Here is a 15,347-nt window from a genome sequence, read left to right as displayed (position 1 = left end):
AATTTATTTAATCTGTGACTAAATGTTTATGTCCATATATTTTATTCTTTGATTTCACAATTTTCAATCCGGTACACTACACACTGCAGTAACTAAAAGTGGAGTGCTGTGGAAATAAAAGTGGTGGCAGTACTGTGCACCCAACGAAAGTATACGCATATTATCACAAATTAATTGAATTAACACCGCTATTACTAGAGAAAATCTACACATAGAAATGAATTGCTGTTCGTTAGTCTCGCTTAATTCGAGAACGGCTAGACAAATTTGGCTAATTTTTGTCTTGAATTATTTGAGGAAGTCCAGAGGTCAGCTCGGAATTAAATAAAAACAACAGTTTTGTTTTTCCTTTGATGTGTCCCCCATCGTTCAGAAATCAAATTGAAAGAATAGTTCAAAATGAATTAATTTAATTAAATAATATTTCTATTTTTTATATCTTTCCAACTTTCTCAGGAGGTACAAAATAAACTTAATTGTAGGTAACTATAGTAGGTAGATTAACTACATTTGTTAAATATGTATCTATTTTTATGTAGATTGATAAATCTTAAGTTTTGTCAAAGAATATATTCATTATTCATCAGAAAGCTTTACATCGATAAACAGGCTGTATCATAACAGCTTTATGTGTCTGTCAATATCCAATTGAAACCTTTTAAATAGCTAGTAGTACTTCAGTAAAACTCTGTTTTGTAAGTAAGCAACATCATGACGTGTAACTAATCGAAGATAATTATAAAATTTCATATACAAGGTGGCCCACCCAAACCAGTCAGTATGGGGATTTCAGAATATATAAGAGATAGAAGAATATCTTCTAAGGAACTACGATATCGATTTTAGGGAAAACAATAACTGCATTCATAGATTTTCAAAAAAAATCATACACGACTCGGGAATCGAACCCGGTCATTTTGGAAGAAAAATACATTTTTGTTTTATTGCCATATTGATAGTGTAGGTTGTAAGAAGTGATTGTTGCTGTGAAACCTTGTGTCTAAAATTAAAAGAAATTGCTTTATTTGATATTGTTTCATGTAAGTTGTCGGTTTTAGTCGTTAAAAAAATGTAGGCACTGACCAATCGTCATGTTGAAATCCCCATACTGACCGGTTTGGGTGGGCCACCCTGTATACCGTGCATTTTTTTATTTGTTTTAATAAAAAAGGGTTTGGTTTTGTTTATTTTAAGTTTATTTTATACAATAGTTTAGGTGTTTTATTTATCGATTGAGGTAGTACGATGTCTGCCGGGTCAGCTAGTTTTAAATAAAATTGTCGCATCATGTGTCAATATATCGGGTACCGTTGAAAATGAATGCTCTTTCATAGCTACGGCCATGTCAGTCGATCAATTCAGTCAATCCAGGGTCGGTAGCCCATTTCCTGCACTGCACAGGAACTCTCCAATATTAAATCGATTACTATTTAAATACTTTGTGTTTTGGTTTGTATTTTTATTGTAGTTTTAACTATTTATATTAAGTGTATCCTGTGAGTGTTTTATGATTTTTTTTTTCTTTCTTTCTTTCAGATGATCTATTTGGTAAGAAGCTCGCAAGCTTGGTCGTCCTCCAATGATTAACACACATGCGTGAGACAGCTGATGCTATTGAACTTATGAACAGACTTCTACTTCTAGAAGCACCAAAATTGGTATATTTAGTCTGTGTTACCTGTCTCCACAATCATGTTTGCCACGCGGTCCCCCTTGCGTCGCACCTCCGCCTCCAGGTCTTTAAGTTTCGTAATCAACTTCACGCCACCATCTGGCAGTGAAGAGGTATCCATCGACTCCAGTAAGTACTGTAATAACAAGCCGTCATTAAAATTTGGAGAGCAGTTTTCTTTTTTTTTTTAAATAGAATATGATATTACATTATTATGTTATTTTCAATGTGGTTGACAGCACGGCATTGACATAGATGATTGGGCTCGGCCCTCACGTTTAAATCTACAAACTATACTTCGCTCTATCGCTACGGTCCACAATTACTACTCGTACCACTAGCTTTAAGTTAGGTAGGTCTGTCTTTTAAATATGTCGTTGTCAAGAACTAAAAAATCGAGAGGTGATTCGGTATTCGTCTTGGCTCGGGTGTAAACGGCGTGCGGTGCGAGTTCGGTCGAGAGTAGGCGCCGGTCGAGCGCCGAGCAGCCAGTCATTAAAAGACTGTCAAGCGAGGCGGTTGTGTCGCCCGCGCACGCCGGGAACACCACATTCTTATTACATAATCATAAGTCTTTGTGAAGTACCATTAAGATTGTAACGTTCGCTGTTAATAATGATACCGTGTGATTTTATAGGACCGTATTTTACTTGCTGTTGTGGTCAACGCTTACAACAATGGACGATAACAAAATCCTGAACACAAATATCCTGAACATATTATGACGGATGTTGCCCCGTCATATATTCGTCATATGTTCAGGTAATTATCTTAGGTATTAATACCAGCTGTCGAATTTCACCACCGAACGCCCGATTGCAAAGGCAAATTGGCAGACGCATTAAGTGAGATAATTTTTGTATCGCACCTTGAGGAATGATGTACCGGCTGCTGTACTTCTGAACCGATATGATTTTGGCACCTACAGCTTAGAGCACCTATCTCAAGGGCCGGCAACATCTTGAACTTTGTCCCGTCTTATATAAAAAAAAGAACGTCTGCGAACGAAAGCTGACGAACGCATGCGAAAAATAAGCGCGTACATCTTCCTTATTTTTATGAAAATAAGGGACGAGACGAGGAGGAAGTTCAGCTAATGGTAATTGATACGTCCTACCCATAACAATGCAGTGCCGTTCAGGATTCTTGAAAAGCCCAAAAATTCTGAGTGGCACTACAATTGAGCTCGTCACCTTGTGACATAAGATGTTAAGTCTCATTTGCCCAGCTATTTCACTAACTACGGCACCCTTCAGACGGAAACACAGTAATGTTTACACATTACTGCTTCACGGCAGAAATAGGCGCCGTTGTGGTACCCATAATCTAGCCAGCTTCCTGTGCAAAGGAGCCTCCCACCAAAAGCCGGCAACGCACCTGTGATTCGTCTGATGTTGCAAGACAATGTGGGCGGCGATGATCAATTAACATCCTCCTTTTCAATAAAAACGGCGAGTCATAGATAAAGAAGACCCTTCTGTTATCATTGTTCTTACTCTAAAAACTCTTACCTTAACATTTTGCATTTCTTGCCTCAGCTCGTTAAGTTTGTTCAGCTCTCGGTCTCTCACATGCCTCCTCACATACTCCACCTGGTTCGGATACGAGGCCGGTACATTACTGCGGGCGCCAACCTCTAGATATTGTTTTATATCACTGCCAACCTTCTTAGTGACACTAGATTTATTTTTTTCGGCAGGTCTCTTTGCTGACGGCGATCTTTTTGATGACGGCGACTTCTCGGCTTTCAGCTAGAATCGACAAAGACTGCATGAATCAACCAAATTAAAATCAATCAAAAATAAATTTCTCATAAACATAATATTCACTTGTAATGGTTAATTATTGAGCAGTCATAATAGGATTTTATGCAACAGGTGTATATTGAGGGTCAAAAAACACGAGTGGAGTCACTTCACAATTAAGGACGACAAGAGCGTTTTTTGACCAAGTAATACAAATTGTGGAGCATACAATATTTTTTCTACGACTTAATATTAAATATTACAAAAATTAAAAAACAAATATCACTAGTTAGTTAGTTCGAGTTGCTGTTTAAATGGACGGGAAATGCAATGTATACATACTTATCTCTGGTGTGTGGTTTCATTTTTCCTTCAAGGAATGGCAAACGTACACCCATACAGCCAACGCAGGTAAATTGAAAATTACAAAATATACCAAGCTACTGCTCTTGGCAAATTATATTCACAAGTTTTTTTTTTCTTAAGTTGACTTTAAAATGTTTAGTCTAATCATTTAAACATGAAAATATTATGTATTTAATATATTATATACTACGTATTAACTAATATTTCTATGATCTATTAAAAAGAGCGCAAAAAAAGAACGCTGGGAGAGTTTCTTGCGCCGCTTCTTCTCTCTCTTAGAGCGCTATTTGTTTCCGAAGAAGAAATTACATCAAAAAGAATTCTAAAGGAATCAATTTTGAGAAAATAAATGCCTTTTATGAACCTACCATAACTAACCTAGATTTAGTAGTCTGTGGCACCAAAACAATTGTGCTTTTTTGGCGACATTTTAAAATCCTTTTAGGCCATGTAGTATAGACTATTTCAAAGACTCAATAAAGTATTTATTGTGGCTGTATAAATGACAGTTAAACTTAGAGGAGTAGAAAAAAATAATAAACACAAATTATTTTTGATCAAGCCATCATCGAATACAAAAGTACATATTTACCTAGAAACAATAACACCACAGACTTACCCCCTTATTCATAATAGGCTAACTTAAAGCATTGCTAATTCTCACTCTGCCTTCTTCTATTGACCTAAGTCAGAATGAGAAAAAACACTCCTTAGCGGCTGTTTAAAGTTAGCGGACCATTATGAATAAGGGGGTTAATGTAAAGACAAAAAAAAGTTTTTATTTTCATTTTCATTAATTTTACTAATTTACTATTATTTTTCTACCATCTCAATGCTATGTTCCGCGAGTCAAATAGAAGTAACTTCCTTTAGTAACTGTGTTTCCCGGCTTCTGTGTCACAAGCACCTTTGCTTAGTGCAGAGCCAACACTCAGTACATATAACGTACAAGGTACTCAAATATTCACAATTATGTTGAAGTGTATCGTGTTAACTTTAATTTCTTTGTATGTATCTCAATTCTGGTAATAAATTTATTATTATTATTATTATTAAAAGAACATCTCTAACGGAGCTACAGCAAGATAGAAAAGGAAAGCGAATCTATTATAACTGTTACCGATTTTGATTGACAAGTCGTAAAAAGACAGCCTTGGAATTAGCTCCTTTTGAATATTATACTAGCTAGTATAACAGCTACCTTATGTGGGCATATATAAATATCTACATATTTATTTTACATCAAATACAGTTGAGCTAGCGTGTCATTCGGCTTATTACACTTCATCAGGCAAGGTACAGAATTCAAATAACAACTCCGAAAGATTTAGGAATATTGGAAGTTCTAGGGAATCTTGATGCATTTTTATACTACACTAGCTGACCCGGCAAACGTTGTTTTGCCATATAAAGTATAATTCACGCGATAGTTTTATAAGTAATAAAATATTGCCTATATATATATTGTACATCATTTTGTTCTATTGTCAATAGTTTTTGCAGCGCACGCAAAAATAGGTTTCGATTTTACACCTTGCGTTACAAAATAGCAATTTCATTACGGATCCCTAATTTTAGTTTTTTAATCCCTAACATAGCCTATAGCCTTCCTCGATAAATGGACTACCCAACACTGAAAGAATCATTCAAATCGGACCAGTAGTACCAGATTTCTCTCTTTTTATATTTGGACTAGCTGACCCGGCAAATGTTGTCTTGCCATATAAACTATTTTTAGAGTTAGTTTCTTGTACATTGCAACATTACTTTATTTTTCTGAAATAATTTTTTTTTTTTTAAATAAACGTACCCTTAGTTACTCTTCATTACATCAGCTACCTGCCAATAAAAGTCTCCACAAAATCGGTCCAGCCATTTCAGAGATTAGCCGGAACAAACAGACAGACAGACAAAAATTGCAAAAAAAAAATATTTTGGCGTATATACCGTATAAATATTCATATACATATTGTAGTAAAAAACGGTTATTTCAATATTACAAACAGACACTCCAATTTTATTTATATGTAAAGATTGAGATCTAGGAAAGGAGTCAACGTGCGCGAGTTAGAATTTCCTAATAAACCAATAAGTCTCTCCAGAGCACTTAAGTGTTAGTACGAGACACGAAACTTTAGTGGAATGTAAGATTGGTTTGACGCAAGCTTTATTCCAATCGGAAACATTAAAGCGAAAATAGAATCATATCACAAAATGGCTAACAATGTCTCGTCCTTGATTTCTTTTAAAACCTCATATTATGAAATAAAAATATCTGCCGTGGTATTACTAATGTAAACCAAGAAACTATAAAATGTAATTGGTTATATTTTCGGTGTCACATTCATAAGGAATAAGTGTTTACTTACTTTTCTATGCATTTTGATATTCAATTAAAACGAACACTATATCTTAAAAGTCATTAAATATTTATAAGTGTTAATTTAAATGATTGAAACTCAAAAATACTTATTCGAAATGCGGCACTCGTTAGCAATTTGTGATATAAAATTTATAATGTACCCTCACTTCGTTTCATTGAATACCTTTAGTTATGACGTCAAGTATTTTAACCAATCGCGGTTATGTCAATACAATAGTATTGAAACGTTATAGTTTAGATCAGTAATTTCGTAGACAGAAATTACATCGTTCGGCGAATGGCGCGCAATGGCGGGAAATTTTAAAATATTCATACTTATTCATAATGACTTAGCAGAGATTTAAAACATCGCTAATGTACGCTTGTTAAAAAATGTTATTCATAATCGCATATTAGACCTAACACGCTCATTATCTCTTCGATAAAGCTCACGTGACTTATAGTGGCTTGTACCATTCTATAAATCTATTTTAAGCACTCGAACGCAAAAAATATGACCGACATCGATCAGCTGTCTCGTATTTGACGTTAAGTATTGTGATAAATAGCTTCCCGCTCAAAGTTGTTGGATATCCGCCATAGATTGACAGCCGACAGACTTCAAAACATTGATTTTTGAAGTTTGAACTTATTTTGACATCGACTTTTGACAACAGACAAATCATTGACATTGAAAAGATGTTTGTGGAACCATTGACAGTTCGTCATTAAATTAGTTAAAATCGTGTTTTTTTTGTACGAAACATTGCGTACTATAGATACGTATTAGTTATGGGAGATTTATCTAAGGAATATGAATAAGGAATTTTATCGAAGGCTCGATAGGCTTAAAACACGTTTTAACTAATATAACTTTATACCTTCGAATAGCGTTTTATTATTTTTATTTTATTTATTAAAAATTAAGTTTTACCGCACTTACATACCTACATTATTATAATAACCACATATCCTGTCTGTAAATTAAATAAAATAGTTTATATACGTTGTACTTAATATAACTTAACTAAGTAGGTATATATGAGTCCAAAAAAAATCGTACAGTTTCCACTGATTTCATTATGATTGGTTAAAATTATTAAAATAATCGCCATTTTCACGTGAAACGCTAAAATTCCAGATGAAACTATCCAAATTTATGTTCAAACGGTAAGTAAACATGTAACGATGACATGTACGTTTTCAGTTTACAATGTGGTTCACGTCGTTTACGAATGTCGCTCTAAAAGCCAATCACACGGTGAATCGCTGTAGAGATTACACGACTCGAATCTGAAGTTGCCATTTAACTTGAAATATTTGGAGTTGCAAGTAAGTAAGTGGCAAACTTACCAGTGGGAGGCTTCTTTGCACAAGATTCCGGCTAAATTATGGATACCACAACGGCGCCTATTTCTGCCGTGAAGCAGTAATGTGAGAGCATTACTGTGTTTCGGTCCGAAGGGCGTCGTAGCTAGTGAAATTACTGGGCAAATGAGACTTGACATCTTATGTCTCAAGGTAACGAGCGCAGCCGTAGTGCCGCTCAGAATTTTTAGATTTTTCAATAATCCTGAGCGGCACTGCATTGTAATGGGCAGGGCGTATCAATTACCATCAGCTGAACGTCCTGCTCGTCTCATCCCTTATTTTCATTTAAAAAAAACTTGATACGGTAGTGGTGTTCTGTCTATGGATCCGTGACATCGTAACTATTGGACCTATTTTGTTGGGGTTTCCGTGTTTGAAAGATGATATGGTTTGATATGATGGATATGGTTCTTTAAAATTATTTTTCAATGTCAGTGTTTTTTAAAAGGTCGAACTTCTCTAAAGGGTGGAAACACTTTGTGATTGAAGTGGAACTACCACTGGGAGAATTCTTTGCGCAGGACGAGGATACGCCTTCATCTGTCGCCAGGTGCAAGAACTATTTGTTTATGGTTCGGAGAGCGCCTTATTGCTATTAAAATTATTGGGCTAATGAGAGTAAGGTGACGTAATAGCGATGCCGATCAGTATTTTGGGTTTTTAAAAACGGCACTGTATTGTAATGGGCTGGGCGTATGATTTAACATCAGACCATCCTCTTGTGTGTGAAAAAACCAAAAATTCTGAGCGGCACTGCATTGTAATGGGCACCTTGAGACATACGACGTTAAGTCTCATTTGCCCAGTCTCACTGCTTCACGGCAGAATCACGGCGCCTTTGTGGTACCCATAATCTAGCCGGCATCCTGTGCAAAGGAGACTCACCGATTCTTTATATTGCCTTCCCATAACTGTTTTTACCACAAGTTGAACCACGCCTGAAACAGTTACTCATAAATAAATAGTACTTACCTCATCCTCACTATCACTGCTTAAATGAATCACTTCAGGCTCCTTATCAATGATTGTGACATCGTCATCAATTACGTGTAACCTCTTGGCAACTTTGCCCTTCAAGCCATCTGTCTCTATATGAGTCAGATCGATAACGTTACTCTGCGAAACACTGTCATCGAAATTTTCTTCTACATTACTTTGCGTAATGCTGTCGTTATTAAGCCTTTTTCTTGCATTACTCTTTGTAATACTTTTATTAAAACTATTTTCAGCTTCACTCTTTAATGCATAACCATTTTCTCTATTTGTTATATCTTGTAAAGGGCTTGAGAATGGAGAGCAAGTTAGTTTAGAATCATCTACATCATCGGGGTTGTTTTTTTGTGCAGATTTCGTTACACTGAGACCACAGTCAGGTAACTCGTCGAGGCTCGAAGCAGGCCGCGAAGACTAGAAATATAAAAAGGTTTAGCATTCTGTGGACAATAATTAATATATTATGACTTTTTTCTCTATTGACTAACGTCAAGGTGAATTTCACCTGAGTGAAATAAAAAGCATGTTCTTCAGGCAAGATTAAACCATGAATTATTAATAATTTAAATTAATACTTATATTAAAGAGAATTCCTCACAAACTTTGACTAAAACATGTGATCAGCAATTAATAAAAGGCTATTCGATGTATTAAAAGTACTAAAATGGTGACAGTGCTTTCGGGCCACACTTGAATCTAACCTAATAATAACAGAAACAACAAAAGATCTACAATGTATATTATATACTTACATCGGATTGTATAAAGTCTGATTCGTCACTTCCATCTTTTGGTATCACACCCATTATACTCATTCGTGTAGCCCGAGATACAAACATTTGGTCATCTTGGTCATCTGTCTCTGCACTATCTTCGTGATCATATTCAATGGTACCTTCACTGTCATTATCTTTACTACCTATTAGATTTGATTCATTATCAAGATTATTACTAACAACTAAATCATCGTTATTGGTTACATCATCTTTTGTTCGTGTAGCCCGAGACGTAAACTTTTGGTCGTCTTGGTCATCTGCCACACTACTATCTTCTTGATCATATACAACGGTTCCGCCACTGTCACTGTGTTTACTCGGTAACGGATTTGATTCATTTTCACGACCATTACTTATATCTAAATCGTCGTTATTTAGTGCATCATGTTTATTTGATTGGTTAACAGGTTCCTCCGCGTTTGTTACGTTAGAATTATCATCTTCATTTGAATCAGATTCGTCACATTCACTACCAGTACTTCGAAAGCTCATGTTTCTTTTACTATTATTTTTAACTTCTTCTTTATGTGGTGTTTCCTTTAAACAAATCATCTTTCTTTGACGATTATGTTCAATTATGATCGAATTGTCTGAATCAGAATCGAGAAGCATTATACGTTTTTTCTTTCTGTGTCCTATGAAGGAATCTGACGACCGCAGTGCTTTAACCCTCCGTACAATAAATGGACTTGACGATTCTCTTGCAGACGGACAGGGTGAATCTAAAATAGTTGCTATTTCATGAATATCGAAATTTAGACAAAAGTATGGTCAATAAAGTGCCAAAAAAAGGATGTCAAATTTCATTTCATCTATCTGTTACTATGTGTGTTAATAATTTATTATTATATTTCTGACTGAGATTTCGTTGTGACGGATTGAAAAAAGAAACAATTTTCGGTCTAGTAGTTCTTAATGTTACTAAGAATTAACTTAAATAATTTATTCTCCATGTTATAATCTCATAAAATGTATTTTTAAGTTTGTCCTAAACAATTGGAAATGTATTAACATGGTAAGTTTTAAATTTAGCAATTGATTTAATGCTATTATTTACATTTTGCAGCAAAACTCTCGTAGAAGCGGGTTTACGAATTACCAAATTTGTAATTTGCCGAAAATTGTCGTCAAAACAGTTTAAACTGTTGTAAGGTTCAGATTTTCTTCCAGTTATGTCCCATTTAAAAAAAACAGTACTAATACATGAGAAACAGTTAATTTCAACAACAATTCATTCATTCGCAAACAGAATTCTAATTCAAATATTTTTATTCAAAATAGGATTTAAAATCACTTATTGAACGTCAAAAACTACCACCCACCCGAAAGAGACTGCCTCAGACCTGAGAAGAATGGGCGCAAGAAACTAAGCGGGCTTTTTTTATATAAAATATGGATTACAATGTGATATCGTACAATGTGATATAATACAGAAAATATAATTTATTCGAATTCGGTTATACTTGCGTTGGGTATTTATTGCCAGGCTGCTATATTCATAACATCAAAGTGCAAAATGAATATTACGACTTTAAATATGTACAATTAACCTACATAATTATTTACTCAAAACAACGTGAATAGTAAAAAAATACGATTTCTTTTCTCTACATAATTTTGATGTTGTCAACATGTAAAAGATAAATGTATATAAATTTATAAATTGTAACTAACCCCCTTATTCATAATGGTACGCTAACTTTAAACAGCCGCTTACGAGTGTTTTTTCTCATTCTGACTTAGGTCAATAGAAGAAGACAGAGTGAGAATTAGCAATGCTTTAAGTTAGCAGACTATTATGAATAAGGGGGTAAATGTTTTGTATAATCTAAAAAAACTGTTGTATGTTTTTTTTTATTTGTTTCTTTAACTAGTTTGTGATGGTGTGTTACATTATGAATATCAACCATGCTTACCCTCATCATCTGATGAACTAAAAACCATTTTTCTTGGACATCTATTAAAATTTTGATTTTGACCTTCTGTATCATCTAAAATGCATATTATAATATATAAGCTGTTACATTATCTTCAAGCTTTTCCAAAGACTCAACCTATTAGTGCATCAAACTACATTTATTGAATTAAGTCAATAATAAGTCATATGAGTAAAAAAGTAATACATTTTACCATTTACCATTACTTCGGAAAAGGTTAAGCTTTATAAAGTGGCAAGAAACTTATCATCACTCTTTTCAATCAATCCTTACAATAAAAATGATTTAAGTTTTCTTTAGTGTTAATTCCGCCAATATTTGTTTTTAAACAATTCGACACGTGTTTCGCCTCTACACGAGGCATCCTCAGGACGTGTTGTCTCGCCAAAATCTGGCACGAGACTAAGGCGTGTCGAATTGTTTAAAAACAAATATTGGCGGAATTAACACTAAAGAAAACTTAAATCATTTGTATAATTATGGATTTGCGCAAAGTAATGCCTACTCAATAAATTATCAATCCTTACAACTTAAGATTAAGTTATATCTTGTAAAGCTTAAACTTAATTGACTAGTCGGTACATCTCTAGTTATAACAAAATTAAATCTGAATGTCTAATTATGATTCTTATCATAATTAGACATCATACTCACCATCATTACTCCTGCACACGACATTAGTGTTGGTCCAACTGCTTGATTTAGATTTGGATCTGCTTTCTGATATTTCATCCTCAGATCCTGTAAAAAGTAAATAGAATATCTTTTTAATATTTAATAACCATATTATGTTGAACTGAATGTGTTTTTAGCAGATGGTATAAGTTTCTATTAAGCTAACTAGATCATTAGAATAATAAAGCATCCAGAACTAAGAGACATTACATGTTCAAAGTCACTTGGGACATGCAGCTTAAATCAAAACAACTTCTCTGTTGGTCACAGTCTGTTATAGATATCAATACAAAAACTTTTAAATATATGCAGAATATCCAAGTCTATGCTCAAATCTCTAAATAAGTGTGTCATTTTGTCAGTTGGGTACAACAAGGACATTGTCTAAATTCTATAATGGTTTGGTGAGTGTCTGAGTAACTTTTTTTATTTTTAATAACACCAGTGAGAGGCTCCTTCGCACAGGATACCCGCTAGATTATGGGCATTACTGTGTTTCGGTCTGAAGGGCACCATAGCTAGTGAAATTACTGGGCAAATGAGACCTAACATCTTATCTCAAGGTGACGAGTGCAATTGTAGTGCCACTCAAAATTTTTGGGCTTTTCAAGAATCCTGAACAGCACTGGATTGTACTGGGCAGGTCAATTACCATCAGCTGAACAACCTGCTCATCTTATCCCATATTTTCCATAAAAAAAAAACCATGTTCCATGGCCAATGAATATTGGTGGTGACTTACCCCCTTATTCATAATAGTCTGCTAACTTAAAGCATTGCTAATTCTCACTCTGTCTTCTTCAATTGACCTAAGTCAGAATGAGAAAAAACACTCCTAGGCGGCTGTTTAAAGTTAGCAGACCATTATGAATAAGGGAGCTAGTCTCAATCTTAATCCCTTTGAATATGATTTGGTGTCTGTCTTTTAGAAAGTAGCTTTGATAAAGGATTCCATAAGTTTGGCAGTGATGAATTCAATCCAATGACAAAGCTTGTGTTTCAATTGAAAAGTAGCCACAACATGTGATGAAATCAAAATCAAAATATTTTATTGCAAGTCACATTTTACAGTAGGGTGGTACATTAATGGGTAGACAATATGTGACGCCCTACAAGGGCACAGCAATGTTATACATAAAATAAATAAGTCTTATACATTTTATACATTCTTATACTATATTGTAGCTAATTCTCACACTTAGTGTAACTAAAAAATTTGGGTAAATCATAGAAGCATTTTGAAACTAAAAAATTTTTAAGATGTCTTTTAAATAGAGAAGGCTTCTCTTTATTTTTAATATTGTTTGGGATGTCGTTATAAATATTTATTGCCATGTGATGAGGGCTCGATGACACTAATGACATACTTGTTTGGGGAATTTTTAATATGTTTAAATTTCTATTATTTTGCTTGTTATTTGGTAGTGCGGAGTATAAGTCCGAATGTTTTTTAACAAATTTACATGCTTCTAGGATGTAAATTGAAGTAAGAGTTAAAATTTTGTGTTTAATAAAATATGGTCTACATTAATCTATCTGCTGAATATTTTCTAAAATTCTGATACATTTTTTCTGTTGAATAAATATATCTTTTATTTCACTACAGTTTCGTATATATATTGTATTGTATACTGTATATTTTGTAAGAAATTTTTTGAGTTGCACAGCCACTTTGTGGAATCAATTACAAGCTGCAGTTTTGCCAATTGGATACTACTTAGGGACCTTCAAGATTAGAGCATACTCCAAACTTCAGTAACACATCTCTTGACCTAGTGGTGTAGCAGTACTAGTGTACTGCTGATGTCCATGGGTGATTACCATAACATGTTCCATTATGTGAGTCTCCTGACAGTTAGCCCCCTTTTATATAAAAAATTAAATTATAATAGTATGAAAGTGAAATATTAAAATTTTACTGTAATAACATTTAACCCATGGCAGTATAAACATTACATGATATAAGAAATAAACAGGATTTCTCACTTGTAAAAATGTTTCACAAGAATAGGCATATTATGCCAATATTTTACAATTGTTATTAATAAATTTATATGGGGGAGGAATATAGATAAGAGACATGTGTGATGGAAATTGAAAACAGTCACTCATAATCTATGTAATACCAAAGATTGAGAGATGTTATCTTATCTCCAGGCTTTATGGGAGTAGTACGGATTTGCCTCCAAGGCCGGCAACGCTCCTGTGATTCCTCTAGTGTTGCAAGAGAATGTGGGCGGCGATCACTAAACACCAGGTGACCCGTACGCTCGTTTGTCCTCCTTTTTCCATAAAAGAAGCTTTAGATTTTGGATGTGCAGAGATGGATTTTTGAAACCTTTTTTTTTATTTGTTTTTTAAATTTAATATTTGGAGTAGGATTTATAATTATTTTACCTTCTGTGCCGTCTGCCACCGAATCATCTGATTCAGGGATGTACAGAGTTTGATTCTTTTTTGCAGGTGTTTTCTTAGGAGCAAAAGATTCATCCATAAGACTGTTGTCAATAATTTCACAAACAGAGTCGTCTTGCATATCGGTTTTGTCCCGAAACTCAAAAAATGAATTTTCCATTTGAATATGAAATTTTGAAAGATTTTATCACGAATAGATATTTATATTAGATGTCATTTCCTTTAAATGTGTTATATATTATTCTATACCTTTCTCAAAATGCTTGAGAACGAAGGAAGCAAAACAAAAATATCTATAAGCCTACAAGTAAATAAAACACAAACACAAAACGAAAGTTTTTAGACTTTTGAAATTCAAAATCAACTGGTTTGTTTTTTTTTTTTTGGGATTTTATACATCAACTGGTTTGGTTACTCGGCTGAACCTAGAGTAAAATATGTTCCTTGAGCCAAACTTTGTTTTAGCTTCAGTAGACAGACAGATTTGACAAGGATTTAACAGATTATTATCGTTTTTTAAATGAAAGTTGTGACCATAGACTTACAATACTTACTAGCGTTTAGAAAAACAAAGTGAGAGAGAGAAGAACATCTCTATTCTCTAGCGAACACTGACCTCTACTGTTATACAGGTACAATTACTTAGACTGGTCAGTGCTAGCGAAGATACAGCAATATAGTATAGAAAGGTGAAACTATTCGATTCAGAGGGGCACTTCAGTCGCAATTCAGTCAATATCACGTATAAGTAGACTAAGCTTAGAGTATTTGATCGATGTTAACGAATTTACCAGTGTTTATGGTATTGGATCAGTGTGTAACTTACTAAATATTATTACGTTTAATATATTTACAGATGGAGTGAAAACTGGGCGGAGGATTTTCAGGAGGTTTGTACAAGGAAGACGTCCTTAAATGCAAACATTCTTTTTGATATATTTTTCTATCATTCGTATTCAGCGCCTTATGATGATTGATGAACAATTAAACATATGAAGATCGGAGATGTGCTCTGCTCTATACAGGTCCTAGTGT

General features: G+C 34.2%; 1 protein-coding gene across 1 annotated transcript in view; it reads right to left on the bottom strand.

The window, feature by feature from the left end:
• Positions 1 to 14,635, bottom strand: part of LOC126965203 (transcription termination factor 2) — a 48,866-nt gene extending 34,231 nt beyond the window's left edge. The window contains exons 1-7 of the mRNA XM_050808643.1: positions 14,295 to 14,635; positions 11,877 to 11,963; positions 11,202 to 11,276; positions 9,262 to 10,007; positions 8,489 to 8,923; positions 3,184 to 3,423; positions 1,679 to 1,808 (exon numbers count right to left, since the gene is read on the bottom strand). Coding sequence (XP_050664600.1) covers positions 1,679 to 1,808; positions 3,184 to 3,423; positions 8,489 to 8,923; positions 9,262 to 10,007; positions 11,202 to 11,276; positions 11,877 to 11,963; positions 14,295 to 14,472 — 1,891 coding nt within the window. The 5' untranslated portion in view covers positions 14,473 to 14,635. The remainder of the gene's footprint in view (positions 1 to 1,678; positions 1,809 to 3,183; positions 3,424 to 8,488; positions 8,924 to 9,261; positions 10,008 to 11,201; positions 11,277 to 11,876; positions 11,964 to 14,294) is intronic.
• Between the last annotated feature and the right edge of the window lie 712 nt (positions 14,636 to 15,347).

The sequence above is a fragment of the Leptidea sinapis genome, chromosome 6 (assembly GCF_905404315.1).
Source record: "Leptidea sinapis chromosome 6, ilLepSina1.1, whole genome shotgun sequence".
NCBI classification, from domain to species: Eukaryota; Metazoa; Arthropoda; class Insecta; order Lepidoptera; family Pieridae; genus Leptidea; species Leptidea sinapis.
Note: the sequence above shows the minus strand (reverse complement) of the source record. Positions and strands in the feature narration are given on the sequence as shown.